Source organism: Microcaecilia unicolor, chromosome 4 (genome assembly GCF_901765095.1).
Source record: "Microcaecilia unicolor chromosome 4, aMicUni1.1, whole genome shotgun sequence".
Classification (NCBI taxonomy): Eukaryota; Metazoa; Chordata; class Amphibia; order Gymnophiona; family Siphonopidae; genus Microcaecilia; species Microcaecilia unicolor.
Window position 1 is genome coordinate 59,452,679 of NC_044034.1, and position 19,817 is coordinate 59,472,495.

At 42.0% G+C, this 19,817-nt stretch overlaps 1 protein-coding gene across 1 annotated transcript in view; it reads left to right on the forward strand.

Moving 5' to 3' along the window:
* The first annotated feature begins 5,267 nt into the window (after positions 1 to 5,267).
* DDX10 (DEAD-box helicase 10) overlaps positions 5,268 to 19,817 on the forward strand; it is a 457,862-nt gene continuing 443,312 nt past the window's right edge. The window contains exons 1-4 of the mRNA XM_030200276.1: positions 5,268 to 5,508; positions 10,040 to 10,100; positions 12,082 to 12,212; positions 18,491 to 18,649. Of these exons, the coding sequence (XP_030056136.1) occupies positions 5,341 to 5,508; positions 10,040 to 10,100; positions 12,082 to 12,212; positions 18,491 to 18,649 (519 nt within the window). The 5' untranslated portion in view covers positions 5,268 to 5,340. The remainder of the gene's footprint in view (positions 5,509 to 10,039; positions 10,101 to 12,081; positions 12,213 to 18,490; positions 18,650 to 19,817) is intronic.

The window sequence follows — 19,817 nt, forward strand, 5'->3', positions numbered from 1 at the left end:
TAGGCCACTCCTCCACTTATGCACGTAACTCAAAACCATGCCCCTGATCCGTCCCAAAATGCCCATGACCCTCCCATTTCTACACCCCCTTTTTTGGGCTGCATATAAATTTTAGGCGCAGATTCCAAACCTAAATTTATGCATGTAAGTTCCAATGAAATCTAATTAGTACTAATTAGTACTAATAACTGCTTGTTAAAAAGCTATTTTATTGGTATTAATTGGCTATTATTCTATTAAGCTGCATATGTAATCAGGCACGTGCCTAAATTTGTGTGTGCAATTTTTGGTACTTTTATAGAACCAAAGGGATAGCGTCTCTTGGAGGCAACGCTGTTTCTGATAACTTTACTCCTATTTGTGGCATACCTCAAGGTTCTCTGCTGGCACTCTCACCAACATTTCACCAACAGAAAGACCCCCCTCCACAAACCTCCTTGACAGACAAAACCACACACACACAATACAACAGAAACACACTCTCAAAGCCACACACCAATCCAATCCACTTTGCCAGCACAGCACAGCACATCCCCCAACCCCCAAGCAAAAAACAAAACAAAACAAAAAAAGACACACATCAACAACCTGCACACACACCGCACCCTCACACACTCACACACACACACACAAAATAACTCTGTGACACATATACACACACACACACAAAAAAACACATGCTAGCGCCCGTTTCATTGGTTTCGGAAATGGGCCTTTTTTACTAGTAAACATATATTCTGTATTTATGTTTATGACACATTAAGCTTCAGCTTTTGTATGTTGAATGTTCTTTTTTTGGTCGTGGAGGAGCCAGTATTTATAGTGCATTGGTCCCCCTGACATGACACCAACCGGGCACCCTAGGGGGCACTGCAGTGGACTTCATAAATTGCTCCCAGGTACATAGTTCCCTTACCTTGTGTGCTGAGCCCCCCAAAAACCCACTACCCACAACTGTAAACCACTACCATAGCCCTTACGAGTTAAGGGGGGCACCTAGATGTGGGTACAGTGGGTTTGTGGTGGGTTTTGGAGGGCTCGCCGTTTCCTCCACAAATGTAACAGGTAGGGGGGGGGAGATTGGCTTGGATCTGCCTGTCTGAAGTGCACTCACCCACTAAAACTGCTCCAGGGACCTGAGTATGACATCTGAGGCTGGCACGACATATTTTGAAAGATGTTTTTTGAGGGTGGGAGGGAGTAACGGGAGATCATCGCCGATTCTTTCCAGTGGTCATCTGGTCAGTTCGGGCACCTTTTTGTGCCTTAGTCGTAAGAAAAACAGGTCCAAGTGAAAACATCCAAGTGTTCGTCAAGGACGTCCTTCTTTTTTTCGATTATGGGTCAAGGACGTCCCATAATCGTTAGGCAAGCCCAAGTCCCGCCTTCGCTACGCCTCCGACATGCCCCCTTGAACTTTGGCCGTCCCTAAGACGGAGTGCAGTTGGGGACATCCAAAATCGGCTTTTGATTATACCGATTTGGACGACCCTAGGAGAAGGACGTCCATCTTCCGATTTATGCCAAAAGATGGGCGTCCTTCTCTTTCGAAAATGAGCCCAATAGTCTTTCCATCATATGCTGTTGTTCCTTGCTGTTCATATCCACGTTTTATCACCATGGGGACCATATTCCTTCTCCTGTTTGTTTGTTAGAGAGAGGTATAACCAGCAGAATAAAGGAGGTGCTAATGCCCCTGTACAAGTCATCGGTAAGTCCTCATTTGAAGTACTGTGTTTAGTTTTGGAGGCTGTATCTCGCTAAGGGCATAAAAATTAGTTTAGAGGAAGGTTACAAAAATGGTATGGGATTGGCGCCACTTTATTCACTTTATTGTTTGTTGTAGCCCGAAATAGATTCAAGTTCAATGTGGCTTACAACAAACAATAAAGTGAATAAACATAATAATGTACAGAATATAACACAAATTACAATAAGTTCAAGAAGCAAATTAGTACATTATATATGAGTAGGGACAGGGCAGATATGATATGGACATTTAAATACTTGGGAGGGATATACAAACATATCTTTTTCAGAGATGGAGAAACAGTAGAACTAGAGGACATGAGTTGAGGTTGCAGGATGGTAGATTTCAGAGTTACATCAACAACAGAAAGGACTTAACAAGGATCTGGGGTTCCTAGCCCATTATAAACCATAAAGCTGTATGTCTCTGTTGATCACCCTCCCCTCACCTATCCACACCCACCCTGTTAGAATATCAATGATATGCTTTGATGTCCCCATGCATACTTCCTACCCACCCCCCTCCTCCCACCCTGTCAGACTGTCATAGTAATGCTTGAATGTTTTCACTTATATACACTGTCAGCCAGCACATTTGCTTATTTCCGATCTGAGGAAGAAGGGCAACCTTCGAAAGCTAATCAAGAAATGTATTAAGTTATGTCCAATAAAAAAGGTATCATCTTATTTTCTTTTCCATGTTTTATTTTGTTTGATTTCTATTGATAACCTTAAGAGTGGACTAACACGGCTACCACACTCCTCTACTTAAGAGTTACATCAGGAAATAATTTTTCATGCAGAGGATGATGGATGCCCGGAATAACCTCCAGGGTGAAGTAGTTGGGACAAAAACAGTGACGGGCTTCAAAACCATGTGAGAGAAATACAAAGGATTCCTGTATAGAGAGAGCATGGAATCAAAGCAAAATTACATGACCTTTACACTTTAAACAGAGCGTAGAGAGGTGTAAGCTCCATGGAGCAACAAGTATGACTCTGGCCACCTTGTTGGGCAGACTGAGTTGATCGTACAGGTTTTCATCTTCCATCATTTACTATGTTAAAGGACCAAACTGAGCCAGAATAGTGCCCTGTAAGGCACAACCTTCACCCTGCCCACTGCTGCCACAGCTAAGAAGAGGAGACAGGGGCCTACATTGTTTAGAATGTACATATGTTTATTGATGTTTGGCATTTGGAAGAGGAAGAAAATATCTACTTGGGACTGCTGGTGAACTTGATTTATGTTTCCTAAAGAGTGCTTCCTGTCAGTATTGATCTGGTGGATTAACGTATCTCATTAATTGAGTTTTGTAATATTTCACCTGCTTGTTTTATTTCTTATCCTGATGCGGCCACTGGGCAAAATGTGGTCATGTTAGGGCTTTTATTATTTTTTTTTTAATTATAAATCTTTATTGTATTTTTTATTTGCATAGAGAAAGTGTAAAATTATAACAAGTATTCATTCCTTTATTTTATTAAAGTTCCTCTTTTATAGTCTGATCTGTTTTTTGTTTGACTATGTAAATATTGTGTAGCCATACACAAGGAGATGGAGGGCAGATGAAAGATGGAGAGTGTCGATGAGAGAATTCTGGGAGCAAGGGGAAATCCAGTTTGGGAGGAGACAGAATACAAATTCCTACCCTTGCTTTGGTCCTACTATCTCACATCCCTACCAATGTGTCTTCTAAGGACTGGTCTGGTGGCTTCAAATGTTTTTTCATGTGAGCGACAAGTTTTAAACACTAACAATTTTTGAGTGCCAGTATTAGCAATGCATTTCCGTAAATAGCACACGAAACCATCACACATATGATTTCAATATTATTAAACTACTTAATACTTTGCTGATGTGCAAACAACAGTTATCACGAGACCGGAAGTGACAAAGAAACAACAGCATAGATTGTTTCCTATAGCGCAATGTTTTTTTGAAACTCATTTAAATCGGGTCAGTTATTTTTATAGTTTATTTTTCTTTGAAAGTGGGATCGGGATTTTTGTGAGCGACCATGTAAAATCTGTGAGTGATGCTCCTGGAATGTATGAGCAATCGCTCACGCACTCAGCTTAGAGGGAACACTGATCCCTACCCCCTCTTGTTTCTGTTCCCCCCCTCCACTTCATGCAGCTTACTTCCTCACTTTGTCATTTTCCCCCAACCCTTGTGTAAATAGGAAGTTACATCAGAGGAGGGCAGGACATAGTGAGGGAAGGCCGGCCCTGAAGGGATCTGCTTCTTTCATGCAGATGCGAGGCGCTGCCGATTGAGATTTATTTTTTAAATGCAGGGGGGATTGCCCCCACCGCGCCATTGCTCTGAGCAGGAGAGGGAGAGAGACCACGGCGCCGGGCCCCCCCAGGGAGGTTGGGCTCAGGGAATTTTGCCCCCCCTCTCTATGGCCCTGCAACCAAATAACCAGGATCTCTAGCCATTATGTTCTCCACTCAACCATGCCTTCCCTCCCAGCTCTGAGGGGGTCTTTTACAAAGGTGCAGTAGCGTTTTTAGCCACGTTAATGATTTAGTGCGTGCTAAATGCTAAAGACACCCACAGGAATATATTTATTTATTGCATTTGTACCCCACATTTTCCCACCTATTTGCAGGCTCAATGTGGCTTACAGAGTGTTGTTATGACATAGTCATGACAGGATCTTAGATACAATCGGTAGTAAGCAGTGGGCGTCTCTAGCATTTAGTGCACACTTATTTTTAGCAGGGCTGCCGAGAGGGGGGGGGGGGGGGGGGACAGAATTCCCCGGGCCTCCCAGGTGGGCCCGGCGCCACAGTCCCACCCGCCCGCCCTCGATCATCCGCCACCGGGCCGGGCCCCCTCCATTCAAATCACAGCGCCTCACCATCTCGCTCCATGTGAAAACGCAGCAGCGGCAGTCTGCAGATCGCCTCCCTTCGGGCCTTCCCTCCCTGTGTCCCGCCCTCGCGGATGTTACGTCAGACGAGGGCTGGACACAGGGAGGGAAGGCCCAAAGGGAGGTGATCTGTAGACTGCTGCTGCTGCGTTTGCACATGGAGCGAGGTGAGGCGCTGTGATTTGAATTCAGGGGGCCAGGCCCTGTGCTGGACAGAGGGCGGTGACAACGACCTGTTAGCTCAGGGAGGGTGGCCCAGTCTTTCAGCAGCCCTGATTTTTAGCACACATTAAAAATGCTACTGTGTCTCTGTAAGAGGACCCCCGAGCCCCTCCTGTTCAATTATTTCATGAAAACAACAGGTCACTGTGTACCAGAAAACACAGAAAAGCTGGCACATCCTTCCAGGTCTAGCACCTCACTACTCGCCCTTTGTCTTCCATTAAAGTTTAAACTGGCTCTATGTTGTACTTTTTCCTCCTGAACATTCCCAACAGTGTACAAAGCTACGAGCCTCGGCAAGCAACCACTCCTAGACGCTATTTACTCTTCGATTTGTTCGTGTTTGCTACATTTCAGCGCGGAATAAAGTTGTTGACGCTTGAATATGACGTCATAGTCCGGCGCCGTCCTGGTGCTGCGGCGGCGTCGTGTGCGCTGTTCTGTGAATCTCTTTTAATGTTGGCACAAGTCTGTGTGTGAAGCAGGTATGGGGCTTCCAGAGCGCAGCAAGGATCCGGTACAAGGTTTTAATAGGTGGAAGAAGAAGTACACAAAGAAAAAAGAGAAGTTTAAGCTGCAGAGGAAACAGAAGAAGAAGCCGGAATGGCAGATTGAGAGGGAGAGTATCAGCCGTTTGGTGGCAAGGTACCCCGAGGTGAGCAAGAGGAAGACGATTAACAAGTGCAGAACCGTATCTTAAGATAAAGCGAGCATTCTTCTTTGGAAGAGGTTTAGTTCTTCTGTTTTAGTAGTGGTCATATATCTCCGTATTTTTCATGGGATGGGATAGCAGTTGGTTAATTCTGTATGATATGTATTCGCAAATTTTGCAAAAAGAACAAGAAGGGATCATCCTCAGTTCATAAAACCCTGCACTTGGGTCAAAAAGAGTCTGGGACGGATACTGTGGTTCATTTGATCTGACTTGTAGATAGATGGAAAAGACTTATATTGTAAATAGTGGCATCTGTGTACTCAACTGAGATTATGTGGGCTCAATACTGACACAATAGGACGTATTAGATAGTGTAATAACATCTAAAAAAAGGGGGGGGGGATTTGGTACAACCTTTGGTGGATGTTTGACAGTTGCTGTGGACTGATAATTTACCTGTTGTCCCATGGTGATTTTGAATCTGCGGCAGAGGTGTACTGGGGAAAAGTGGATGTGGAAATATGTGTTTCAGGAACATTTATTGTGTAGATTATAAGGAAGGTGGTTGGGGTGAGAAGTGGAGATGGATGTGAATGTTGGTTGGAATAAAGAAATTATAGCCTGTGCGCATGAGTTTGCTCCTTGGCATGATGGAGCTAGGGTGGGTGGGGAAGGTTTAAGTTACCGGATTATGTGATAAGAGAAGGGAGAGGGTGAATCTAGAGGAAAGGTTCTTTTCCTGCTCTGCTGTCTCGTCACTGTGGATGCCTGTCTTCAGCTTCATTTGTTCCACCTGGGCCCTGTTGCTGTCCTGAATGGGGATCATCTTGCTGGTCCTATCTGTGTCAGCCTGGATTTTCATCTTTCCCCTTGGCCTGCCAGGATTTTCGCCGTTCATCTCTGTCTCCCTTTGCCTCCATTCTTTTTTCCTTCTTTTCCTGCTTTCCCACTCTATTAAAATGTAACTGTAATGTATTTATTTTAATTGGTTCATTGTAAGCCGCTTTGGGGCTGCATCACTGTGGCAAAAGGCAGGGTATAAATGTACTAAAATAAATAAATAAATTGGAGAGGATTCTGTGGCAGTGGTATGCTGAAAATATTCAATTAGAGAGGAAGGGAAGTATTTTTCTCAGGTTATTTTGTCTCTAGCAGACCCAGCTAAGGAGATGTTTAGGGTGGTTCATTCTTTATTAGGGAAAGGAAAGTTGATGCAATACCCACTTGTGAGGAGTTGGGGGAATTCTTTTGAGAAAAAAGTGAGGTGGTTACAGGAGGAGGTAAGACAAGGAAAATTGGATTGCCAAATGAGTATGGAGAGAGCTTTAGTGGAGGGAGGTGAGGAGATTAGGCAGTTTTGCTCTGATATCTGTTGAACAGATTACTTATTGGTTGAATAAAGTTCAGGCAACACTAGTAGCCTGGACCCTTGTCATCCAGTATTGCCGAGGGGTGTTAAAGGGGAATTACTAGAAGTGATCATGGAATTTAATTGTTCCCTAAAAAGTGGAATTTTTTTTTTGTTACATTTATACCCCGCGCTTTCCCACTCATGGCAGGCTCAATGCGGCTTACATGGGGCAATGGAGGGTTAAGTGACTTGCCCAGAGTCACAAGGAGCTGCCTGTGCCTGAAGTGGGAATCGAACTCAGTTCCCCAGGACCAAAGTCCGCCACCCTAACCACTAGGCCACTCCTCCACACACATAGTACCAAACACATGAAGAGGGCAGTAATAAGACCAATTTAAAAAAAGGGAAAAGGGTGTGGGGGGGCAGTATATAGAACATGTTACAAAAATGTTTGGCCTGTGGCTCATCTGCTCTTTTTATCAAGAAAAAAGTGGTGCATGTCCAAATTGCTGAGTGCTCTTTTGGAGGATAGCCAGGAATTGGATGCCTGGTAATCCAGATTCTGGAAGATGCACAGTAGATAATCTGTGTTTGTGGGGGTCATAAATTCAGTTTTGATGTATTTAGAAAGGGGATTGAGATGGTGTTGATATTGCTAGATCTACTATTACTACTACTTATTATTTCTATAGCGCTACTAGATGTATGCAGTGCTGTACACTTAAACATGAAGAGACAGTCCCTGCCCGACAGAGTTTACAATCTAATTAGGACAGACAAACAAGAGATAAGGGAATATTAAAGTGAGGATGATAAATAAGGGAATATTAAAGTGAGGATGATAAAATAAGGGTTCTGAACTCTCTTTGGCGTTGGGAAGTAAGGCCAGTGCTGGGCAGACATCCATAGTCTGTGTACTGAAAATAGCAAAGATAAATTAGGATCAAATATGTGTATTTTATATCACAGTCTCCAATTTTATAATGGAGATCAGGAGAGTTTCTAGAAAGATGGTTCTTTGGACTATAATCTCCCTGATAATTTTGATACAGCCACGTGTGGGTGATATTTTGTATCACATTCTTATCATTTACTATGTGTTTAGGTACTGTGTATCTCAGTGGAGGAAGGGGAGACTCCTTAAAGTAAAATGTTAGTTAGCAATTTAATCATGGATTGATAATGAATGTAACTATGCTTCAGCCATAATAATAAAACTTCTTCAGACTATTAACATCATGTTGGTGAATTGCCAATTTTGCAAAAAGAACAAGAAGGGAACATCCTCTTTGCGATTTGAGTGTTTAATCATGGAGAATAACCTGCATGGAATAGTGGGTGCTGCTGTGGTTGTCTTGTTGGGCAGGCTGGATGGACCATGCAGCTCGTACTGTGCTGCTATGTATCGGATTTTAAAAGAAAAACATAGGGAGTTAGGTCTGGGATAAGACTGGGTTAGGAGCTATTGATGGAATTGCAGGGGTTGTTTTTCAGGCTACAGGATTTCTTAGTTGATGTTGCATAGGCTCTGCATTGTCATTGTCACTACTGTTGTTTAACATCTATATGTACCTTTTGGGAGGGGTGATTAGAAGTTTTGGCTTGGAGGGAGTTTGAATATCATGTGCATAACATCAACCAATTGTGCCTTTGGAAAAGGGGGGATGGATATGAATGTGGAAGAATTCCTCAGAGTTTAAGAGGGGGAAGTTTTATTTATGCAGTGAGACCCAGTTATTTATCCGTCTTAACAGTGTTCCACATCGATAACTTCCCCTATTGATTGTATAATTGTTTGGTTTAAAGATAGTGGGCTTCAGATAAATCTGGCTAAAACTAAGGTTCTGAAGATAGGTAGGGGGATGGTTGGGGCAGGTCTGAAGGGATTGGAAATGGATGGGGTTTGGAGAAAATTAAGTATTTGGGAGTGATTATATTCAGAAAGATGGGATATGGAAGAACAGATCAGTGGGTTTGTCAAGAGGGTGTGCTGTAATCTGAAGATAGGAGCTTCATCCTTATTTGGATTTCTTAGCACTGCAGGCATTGGTAATTTCACCCCTATATTACTTTAAAATGCATTATAAGTGTTTTAAGAGCTATATGTTGATCAATAAGATCTCTTCTTCATCATTGGCAAAAACCTTCCATGTAAAAGTTACATGCAAAAATTGCTCAGCTCACACAGTGCACTTAGCTTAAAGAGCTTGTAAAAAGCAGCTTCTTAGCCTGTGGTCAGAAGGGGTTCTTATATATGGCTAAGAAGCTGGCTCTTTACAAGCTGTTTAAGCTAAGTGCACTGTTCTATAAGAAAGTTTGATTGCACTGCGTGAACTGAGCATTTTTTGCATGTGAATTTTACATATATATGGAAGGGTTTATGACTGCCACTTGGTGGCTTCTGAGAGACGAAATAAGTTTTGAAAGCAAGTGAAGTTTGTCTATATTGCCTTTGGTTTAGGTTATTGAGGTGGGGAATGTAAGGTGGGGCAGCAGTAAGCATGGGCATCGTGGTGGATAAAGGAGGGGTGCACTGTCTGGTTTCTAATTTTATATGTGCTGTTATGTACAGTGCTTAGTTACTGTCTGCCTACTGTTTAGGCAGCAGAGATATTTGCAGTTTATGTTTTTTAAAAAGTTCTGCAAGTTATTTACCAGTCTCAAAAACACGTGCAAGGTGTCTATACTAATAAGCTCCATTGACTGCAATTTAAGGAGTTTCAATGCATTCAACAAATCTTGTGCATGCTGTGCATGCTTCTTTCCCTTGGGAGTATTTCCAGGCCAAAGTGCTTGGTGATACTCCCAGGATCACACAGACCTGTAAAAGCCCCATCATACCCCATGCCTGAAATCCATGTAGTCTGTGGAACAGTATAATATCCTCTACCTTCCCCCAACCAGCTCATAAAAATAAATACGCTGTCCTTGGTCTCCAAGACCTGTTCCTTTTACAAAACTCGTCTTTGCCTGGCTCCCCTGCCCCAAGTTTGCTCTGTTTGCAGGAATGAACCTTAGATGTTTGTTCTCCACTGATGCTGCATATAAAATTGAATCAGCTGACCTGCAACTCCCCTTTGCCCAGCATTTTTTATTTTAATTTAGTAAATAGGGCTCAATGTGAGTTAATGATGGCATGCTGTGCTCTTGTATAAATGCAACTCTCTCTTTTTGTTTCAGATAAATGTTAATGAAATCATAAAGTTTTCAGATTTCCCTTTGTCAAAAAAGACTTTGAAAGGTGAGTATGGTTTCTGTTGTGAAACAAAATATTTGAGACATATTGCTCACTGTTAATTAAAAGCAAATTATACTAAATTCTGCAGTTCCTTAGAATCCCTTGGAACAACCACAGTGGAAAGTCTCTAAACTGACCTGCAGCATTGGATTCAATTAAATCATGCAGTGTGTCTGCTGTCGCTGTGCTATCCTGGCTCAGGGATGCAGGAGTTAGGGTATCGGATGCTACAAACAGGCCAGGTTTTCAGAATATCTCTAATGAATTTGCATGAAATCTGCATGGATACTACCTTCATTATATATAGATCTATCTCATGCATATCTGTTAGGGATATCCTGAAAATCTCTTTGCAGCACCCCTATATCCCTGTTCTAGCATGTAGGGGCCAGTTGAATACACTGTGTGTGAAAGAAAGTCTGTGATGCTAGCTAGCATGGCTGCGCTGAGAGGATCTGGAAGACTGAAGGAGTATCTTGTTAAAAATGTCCAGGTTAAGAGCTGAATGGTGTTATTATGTGACATTTACCATAGAAAGTGATGATAGAAGAGAATTCTTAGATTGATCTATTCTGGAGGACCACTGGCCAGTCAGGTTTTCAGGATATCCCTAATGAGTATATATAAATATACACCAGGGTTATACTGAATTCTAATCAACAATGCAGTACATAAATCTTTACTATTTCACTAGTTGATACACTTCTTCACAAAAACATTTTTGTTAATCATAATTTCTGCAAAAATCATTATTCAGTATAAATATCCTAAAGATTTAAAAACATTCTCTAACTGGTAATTTGTAAAGTATTTTACAGTAATTTGTAAAGGATTTTAAATACCACCATCCACATATATATTTAATAACTTTCTTTTTTGCCTATTCATAATTATACTCCAGGAGAGTTGCAGCTTCAAACTATAAGATAACTCCACAGCATTTTAGTTTGGAATTTGAAGTTCTCTCATTTTGGGTTAGATTTTGCGGTTTTGTTATAACGCAGAAGTGAGTCATAAATGGAACTTTTCAGAACAGGGGTATCCAACATGTAGCCTGGTCAAATGCAGCCTGTCTGACTTCATGGCACGGCCCACTTGAGATGTTAATAAAAATAATTTTTGCCTAATTACTAGCCCACTGATTTTGAAGCAAACATTCCAGAGCTATTTAGTGGATATGAAGTCACAATTTCAGAAGAGATTCACAGATCTTGATGATTATAAATCATGCTATAACATATGCCATATTTCTGATCACGTGGTCCACTATAAAGAAATAAAAAATGTCATGTGGCCTGTGCACCTGTGGAATTTTGATCATGTGGTCCACTACTGAAAAAAAACTTGGCTGCCCCTGTTTTAAGGTATTGATGTGCAGAGAAGAAGAGGCAGGAAAAGCTGAATTGCATGAAATTGAAAGCCTCCTCTCATAGGGTCCCTTTTACTAAGCTGCGGTAGGGTTAATGTGCGGGTAGCATGCACCAAATTGACACTCTCGGGGTAGCATGGGCGCATACTGTTTCTTGCGGTAGAAAATAATTTTCTATTTTCTACCACGGGGCTGTTCCCGGCGGTAATCTGCAGCACGGCCACATTGCCACTTGCTGCCTGATTACTGCACGAGTAGTCGGTGAGGCCTTACCACCAAGTAAATAGGTGGCGTTAAGGGCTCAGGCAGTAAATAGCCATGTGCTCTTTTTAATATTGGTTTGTGGCCATTTACTTCCCCATTTTAAAAAAAGGCCATTTTTCCTGGCGCAGTAAAAAATAGCTCTGCATGCATCAATTTCACATGCCCACACTAGCACAGGCCACATTTTACCACAGCTTAGTAGAAGGGCCCCATAGTTGTTGGTTAATGCGACTCCTGAAGATGCCTGCTGGTGAGTTATTTCATCTGCAGGAGCTTTGATTGAGAGCATGTAGGCAACATTTACCGTTTTCCTGAAAGTGTGAATGGGCATGTGCTTTCCTTCTTTTCTAGGTTTGCTTGAGGCACAGTACCGTATGCCATCAGAGATCCAGAAGCAGACAATTGGCCCAGCTTTACAAGGGAAAGATGTGCTTGGGGCTGCGAAGACCGGCTCTGGCAAAACTCTGGCTTTTCTCATTCCCGTAAGTTGTGCCTATATATTGAAAATTAACGAGAGTTGACTGCATAAATTTTAACTCAAAATTTCACTCAATTCTAATTTAGGAGCATAAAAAGTGGATGACAACAGTGGAAGATATAGGGCAAATAGGAGCTTAGTACTGATTTTCAGTACTAACCTCAGAAATTAGGCTCATAAATCTAGGCATAAATTGCAGGCCTAAATTTATGAGCATAATTTTTAAGCTCCTAAATTAAGATGGATTTTCAAATGAAAAGTTATACTTGTAAGTTTGGCTGAAAATAGGGCATATATTTAGGAGGATAATTTAGGAGCTTAGGATTTTCTGAATATTGGAATATTTAGGCTACAACCCAAATCCCCCATGGTTTAGTTAAACTTTTGTTCTAAAAGTTATGTTACAAGTATTCTCATGTACAGTGTTGCAGTTGTTCTGTGCTAAAATTTGTTCAGGATGATTCTTTGGGTATCTGGAGGGGCATTTGGGGTTTCACTGTCTAGATGAGAGGTCCTCATATTATTGCCCACAAACCAAACCCATCTTGTAGAGGTTGTTTTCCACCAGATCTGGCCTATAGAACGAGGTTTTTTGTTTGTTTGTTTTTCTCATGTGCAATGGTGGTAATAGGTTGGCAGGCAGGCTAGCCCCACTGGTGAAACAAGATCTGAATTTCTCTTTTAGATGGGTGGAAAATCACTTGAAGTACTAAGGTGGTAGGTATTAAAATTTATAAATAACCCCCTTGAAGCTATTTGAGATGAACTGTGTGTCTTTGATCAAGCAAATTTGGGAAGACTTGGTTAAGTAACTGGAGGGGGACATTTCCTGGAGTGTCCATGACTAAAATGAATGTGCTCCTACATCTGGTGTACATATATATTCTGGGTTTGGTACAGATGGGCTAATGACAGTTCGTCCCATGGACATTTGGTCTAATGACAGTTGGTTTAAGGATACAATTCCAAGTTTGTTTCAATTTGATATAATGTATCATTGGGCACCATCTAAAGTCCAATTCATCCAAAGAGTAAGTTCATCTAATGGACAATTAATTTAAAAATTAAATAAGATAAAGATGTGAAGTCCTATTTGTCATGTGATCACTTTTTTTTAAAGTCAATAATGATAATAAACCACATTCTTTAATCAAGGCATTAACTCTGTAAGCCACTTGGTATTGTAATACAGCAGGTAAACATTTAACTGAATGCGATAGACTTTGCAGGGGTGCAAAGTCACAAATGTTTGATGTGGAAGAGTAAAGACGTCAGTCATGAATGAATGTATTAAGTTATTAAAAACGTTTGTTTAGGAAGCCAATTAAGTGTGACTGCAGCTTTGAAGTAGGCCTGTTTGTGAATGAGATGAAAACAAAAGCTGTGAACTGAAATCGTATGTTACAATTCTATAAAAGGTAGAAATTTATAAAAGTTTATGCTTCGAGTATAGAATCTGGAACTGCAGCTGATGTTCAGTTAGTGCAAAAAGGGGTATTTGAGGTAAAATATTTCAGTTAAATCACAACTGCTACAGTGGATCTGTTGAGGAATGGAGTTCTGCAGCTTGGTAGATTCAGAAAAGGGAAAAAAGAAGTTAGTTGCCCAAGGTTATCTTCTGCACCTGAGACGTAAATGTGTCAGAAAGATGATGGGAGAAACTGCTTACTTAGACTATAATGGGTTCACACTACAGTCACAATAATCATTAATGGCCAAAGTTTGGAGAACATCCAATGCATGCTGCTGCTGTTGCACACCAAGCAGATGTCGCCTGTGTGAAGGCCGCCATGAAACAAGCTGCAGCAAACTAATGACATACTTCCCCAAATTGTTCAATCCACACTAGCGATGATGGACTTTGCTGCATAATCATACCTGCCGAATACAGTGTCTGAAGCAAACTGTCGGATAAGTCCGAAAAGAAGATCTTTCAGAACCGTCGACCTTGACTGATTTGGTTATTCCTCCAGAATACACAGAGAGACTCAGTGGGGAGACTTTCCTTGTTAAATACTCAGACATTGGCTCAGAGAAAGTCCTGCTGTTCACAGTGGTTGCCAGTATTTGCCAGCTTAGCAAAAGCCAATACCGGATCATGGATGGGACATTCAAAACTGTTCCCACTATATTCATTCAACTATGTTCATAGATGCTTCTGTTGGCCCTAATGACAGAAGTCAAATTCTGCCACTGGCTTATGTACATAAATACTTAAGTAATGCCATACTGGGAAAAGACCAAAGGTCCATCGAGCCCAGCATCCTGTCCCCGACAGCGGCCAATCTAGGTCAAGGGCACCTGGCAAGCTACCCAAACGTACAAACATTTTATACAAGTTATTCCCAAAATTGTGGCTTTTTCCCAAGTCCATTTAGTAGCGGTCTATGGACTTGTCCTTTAGAAAATCGTCCAACCCCTTTTTAAACTCTGGCAAGCTAACCGCCTTCACTACGTTTTCCGGCAACGAATTCCAGAGTTTAATTATGCGTTGGGTGAAGAAACATTTTCTCCTATTTGTTTTAAATTTACTACACTGTAGTTTCATCGCATGCCCCCTAGTCCTAGTATTTTTGGAAAGCGTGAACAGATGCTTCACATCCACCTGTTCCACTCCACTCATTATTTTATATACCTCTATCATGTTTCCCCTCAGCCATCTCTTCTCCAAGCTGAAAAGCTTTAGCCTCCTTAGTCTTTCATCATAGGGAAGCCATCCCATCCCTGCTATCATTTTTGTCGCCCTTCGCTACACCTTTTCCGGTTCTACTATATCTTTCTTGAGATGTGGCGACCAGAATTGAACGCAATACTCAAGGTGCGGTCGCACCATGGAGCGATACAATGGCATTATAACATCCTCACATCTATTCTCCATACCTTTCCTAATAATACCCAACATTCTATTCGCTTTCCTAGCCGCAGCAGCACACTGAGCAGAAGGTTTCAGTGTATTATCAACGATGACACCCAGATCCCTTTCTTGGTCCGTAACTCCTAACGTGGAACGTTGCATGATGTAGCTATAATTCGGGTTCTTTTTTCCCCACATGCATCACCTTGCACTTGTTCACATTAAACGTCATCTGCCATTTAGCCACCCAGTCTCCCAGTCTTGTAAGGTCCTTCTGTAATTTTTCACAATCCTCTTGCGAGTTAATGACTTTGAATAACTTTGTCATCAGCAAATTTAATTACCTCGCTGGTTACCCCCATCTCTAAATCATTTATAAATATATTAAAAAGCAGCGGTCCTAGCACAGACCCCTGAGGAACCCCACTAACTACCCTTCTCCATTGTGAATACTGCCCATTTAACCCCACTCTCTGTTTCCTATCTTTCAACCAGTTTTTAATCCACAATAGGACATTTCCTCCTATCCCATGACCCTCCAATTTCCTCTGTAGCCTTTCATGAGGTACCTTATCAGACGCCTTTTGAAAATCCAGATACACAATATCAACTGACTCCCCTTTGTCCACGTTTGTTTACTCCTTCAAAGAATTGAAGTAAATTGGTCAGGCAAGATTTCCCCACACTAAAGCCGTGCTGACTTGTTCTCAACAGACAGCTAGGGGTGGTGAAATTGCAGTGGTAGGGGTGATAAGTGAGGGTGTTGAGTAAGAGAGTCATGGTTAGGAGTTGAAAGCAGTAGCAAAGAGGTGGGCTTTAAGCCTAGACTTGAAGACAGCCAGAGACTGAGCCTGACGTACTGGCTCAGGGAGTCTATTCCAGGCATAGGCAGCAGCGAGATAGAAGGAACGGAGCTGGGAGTTAGCAGTGGGGGAAAATGGGGACGACAGGGGAGGAGTGTAGGGAGAGATGAGAGCGGAAAGGTACTGAGGAGCTGCGGAGTGGATGCACTTGTAGGTCAAAAGGAGAAGTTTGAATCGTATGTGGAAGCGGATAGGGAGCCAGTGAAGCGACTTGAGGAGAGGGCTAACGTGAGTATAGCGACTCTGGCGGAATATAAGACGCGCAGCAGAGATTTGGACAGATTGAAGAGGAGATAGATGGCTGAGCGGGAGACCAGCGAGAAGCAAATTGCAGTAGTCTAGGCGAGAGGTGATAATAGCCTCTACCATTTTCCCCGGCACCGAAGTCAGACTCACCGGTCTCTCGAACGCTACAAAACATTATGTCAGAAGTTAATGGACTTTGCAGCTGACATCAGTGTCTCCCTGAAACTTCCAATTGTTATTACTGACTTCGAAAAACCATACGAGCCTCTACAGAAGAATTTCCTGAGTCCATTCATAATGTTTGCTTTTTCCATTTTGGGCAAAGTATGTATAGGAAGATACAGGGCCTAGGACTCTCAATAATAAACAGATGAAGGTGTCAGAAAAAAGGTTCGCCAAATTGCAGCACTAGCATTTCCTTCAACTGGTGTGGCATGAATTGATGAGAGCCCTTCCTGACGAAGCAGCCAACCTCACCCAGTGGTTTGATGAAATTTATGTTCATGGATGGGTTCGCTGTACTCTTTGCAACCAGCAAATCAGATCACCTCCGTTGTTTCCACCATCTCTATGGTTGGTCAGTGCTGGGCATACCAAGTACCCAGAACATAGTGGAACCATGGCATAGAAGACTGGAAGTGTTGGTTGGAAGAGCACATGTTGGAGTTTATAAATTGATCACTCAATTGCAGAAAGAGCAGAAAGATGTTGAAGATCAGATGAAATGCATAATAGAGGTGAGCAATGAAAGAAAGGGAAATGGGACGATATACCGCCTTTCTGAGGTTTTTGCAACTACATTCAAAGCGGATTACATATATTCAGGTACTTATTTTGTATCAGGGGCAATGGAGGGTTAAGTGACTTGCCCAGAGTCACAAGGAGCTGCAGTGGGAATCGAATTCAGTTCCCCAGGATCAAAGTCCACTGCACTAACCACTAGGCTACTCCTCCACTCCAGAGAGAGAATCTATGCGAAAAGCAGTAGGAATAGGAGATAATGAATGGAGCACCAGTTTTTGTTTGGATTTAAGGAAACTAAAGATTTTATTGTGATGGCATCTCACTCTGGTGAGGCTACAGAAAATATACCCATCTCCATCAAGGTTTTTGGCTCATATTAAACATACTTTGGCTATACATAAGCAGGTGGAAAACTTGGAAAATCTATAGGGCATGAAATTTGATGTTTTAGAAAAAAAATGTAAAAGTCTGAAAATATATGTTTTCAGTGTACAAAAATAAAAACAATGAATGAGACCTGAACAAGACACTATAGAAGTGAAGAAACAGACAACATTATCTATTAAAGACAAACCTTATCAGCAGTTTGTCCGCAAGGCCAGCTTAATAGGGAAGAAACTTATCCTGAACAGTTGGATGGCTACAGAGCCGCTGGACTATTGGCATAGGAGAAATCGCCTATATGAGTTGCTTCTGCAGGAGCGAAGGGTGGTGGGATCCTCCCCAAAGAGAAGGAAGGCTTTCCTGGGAATTTGGGAATTTATACGTACAATCTTTACCATCCAGAACTCGTAGTTTTCTGCTGAATAGACTTTGACTTTTTTTTTTTAATATTCTCTCGAGATTTTTGGACAGAGTCATTTGGAGGTTACACTGGTGGTACGGTGAACATGAGTTAGTAAGAAGAGAGTAACACCGTCCACTAGGGAGGAATCTCATGTAGGGGGGGGGGGGGGGGGGGAAGGGGAGGGAGGGGGGAGGAGGGAACTCCCTTGGTTAAGGAATAATGCGATGAGGAGGGGGGGGAAATCATAAAAGGATTGGTGATAAAGTTTGAAGTTGGGACACTATACTCTATTGTGAGATTTTGATGGTTGTATTCGGACCCTTGAGGTTAAGATTACAGAAAGAGTCATCAATAACATATTACTGAACAAACAATAGAGGGGAAGGGGATAAAGGTTAAAAGATTGATGACAGCTTAGTTCAGTTTGTTTGCACGGAATACATGTTAAGAGTGGAACAGTGTTCTCTTATGTCAGAAGATGTATTTGGGTTTGTACTATCACCAATAACAATGTTGAAGGCATGAAATAGAGGGGTGGGGCGGGGAGAGAATATGAAAAGTTGGATGACGGATTGTATCATTCTGTTCCGAAGGTGTTCATGTTTAGTTGAATTTATGTGAATTCATAATGTTGGATGTTTGTTTTCCTTTGATTTGTCATCAATAAAAATGTTGAACCATAAAGACAAACCTTATGCTTTAAAGTAAGTGTATGATTTGACTTGTCTGTTCATGTCCCAGAATGGATCCCCTTGATTCAGTTCACTGTGTATCTCTTGATCCTGCAGGCTCTGGAGTGCTTAAATCGGCAGCAGTGGACAGCACATGATGGACTTGGGGTCCTGATAATATCACCGACCCGAGAGCTGGCATACCAAACCTTTGAGGTCCTGCGCAAAGTGGGGAAGAACCATGAATTTTCAGCAGGGCTTATCATTGGTGGCAAGGTTAGTTGTAAATGTACTAGATCCTTAGTCTTCACTCCCAGTCCTCGAGGGCCACCAATGGATCTGTTTTTCAGGATATCCCTAATATTCATAAAAGATGCACATGCCTACTTGTTCCATTGTATGCAAATCTTTCATAAATATTCATTGCAGAGATCTTGACTTGTTGTTGGCCCTCAAGCACAGGAGTGAAGATGGGTAACCTGATTAGAGCAGTATGACCTAATAACAGTGAGGGTCCCCATTCAAGACCAACCCTACATAGCATGTTTTGCTGATATGCAGGGGTGACTGAGGAGACTAAACACAAATATACCTACTGCAGATGCTGTTTGAGCGGTGCCGCTCGTACTTATATGCTACAGTGAAGTTTCTTCACCAGAGCGTACTTTGGCTTTACTAAATATTTCAGATTTTTCTCTTCAGGGACCAACTGAACATCAATACACAGGGACTCCTGAGGCAGGCCAGAGCGGCTGAAACACGATTCGTGTCGAGTCCAGTCTTTATCAATAAACTCTTGCTGTGAACTTTTTTTTGAGTTCAGTAGTAGTTTCATCGACATCATCCACCTTGTCACCTTCGCTGTGCCTTTCTCTTGTTCTTCATGATACCATTGCCCTGGAATGTGCTTTTATCTTCCCTCCAGCTAGAAGCTTCCTACACTAGATTTAGGGCATCCTTGAAAATCTACCTTTTCACACAAGCATTTAGTGAGTCTTAGGGGGGACTCAGAATTGCTGCCCGTGTCATGCATGTACTCGTTGTCTTTTCTGGTTTTTGTACTGCTGCCCTTCTCTTCCCCTGTTCTGTTGCAATGACCTTTATCTTTAATCTACTTTACGACCTTTCTCACTTTGTCGTGCTGTCGCTTCTCTTCTTCCTGTTCTATCAAATCATTGGAGTTCCTTTCCATCATTCCTTGTGTTTTGTAAACCGCTTTGATTTGCCTGACTCAGAAGGTGGTATAATAAGTATGAATAAACAGGGAGGACGGGAAAAATATTTTGAAAACTTCAGTGCGGACAAGGTGGCTAGCACACAGAGAAAAGGAGAGGAGTCCGTCTGACACCTTCCAGTGATGTAGTTGGTTTGGCTGCTCAGGTGCATTCCACCTTTGCCACATATGTATGCTCCCCTCCTCCACCCTTTTAAAAAAAATATTGAT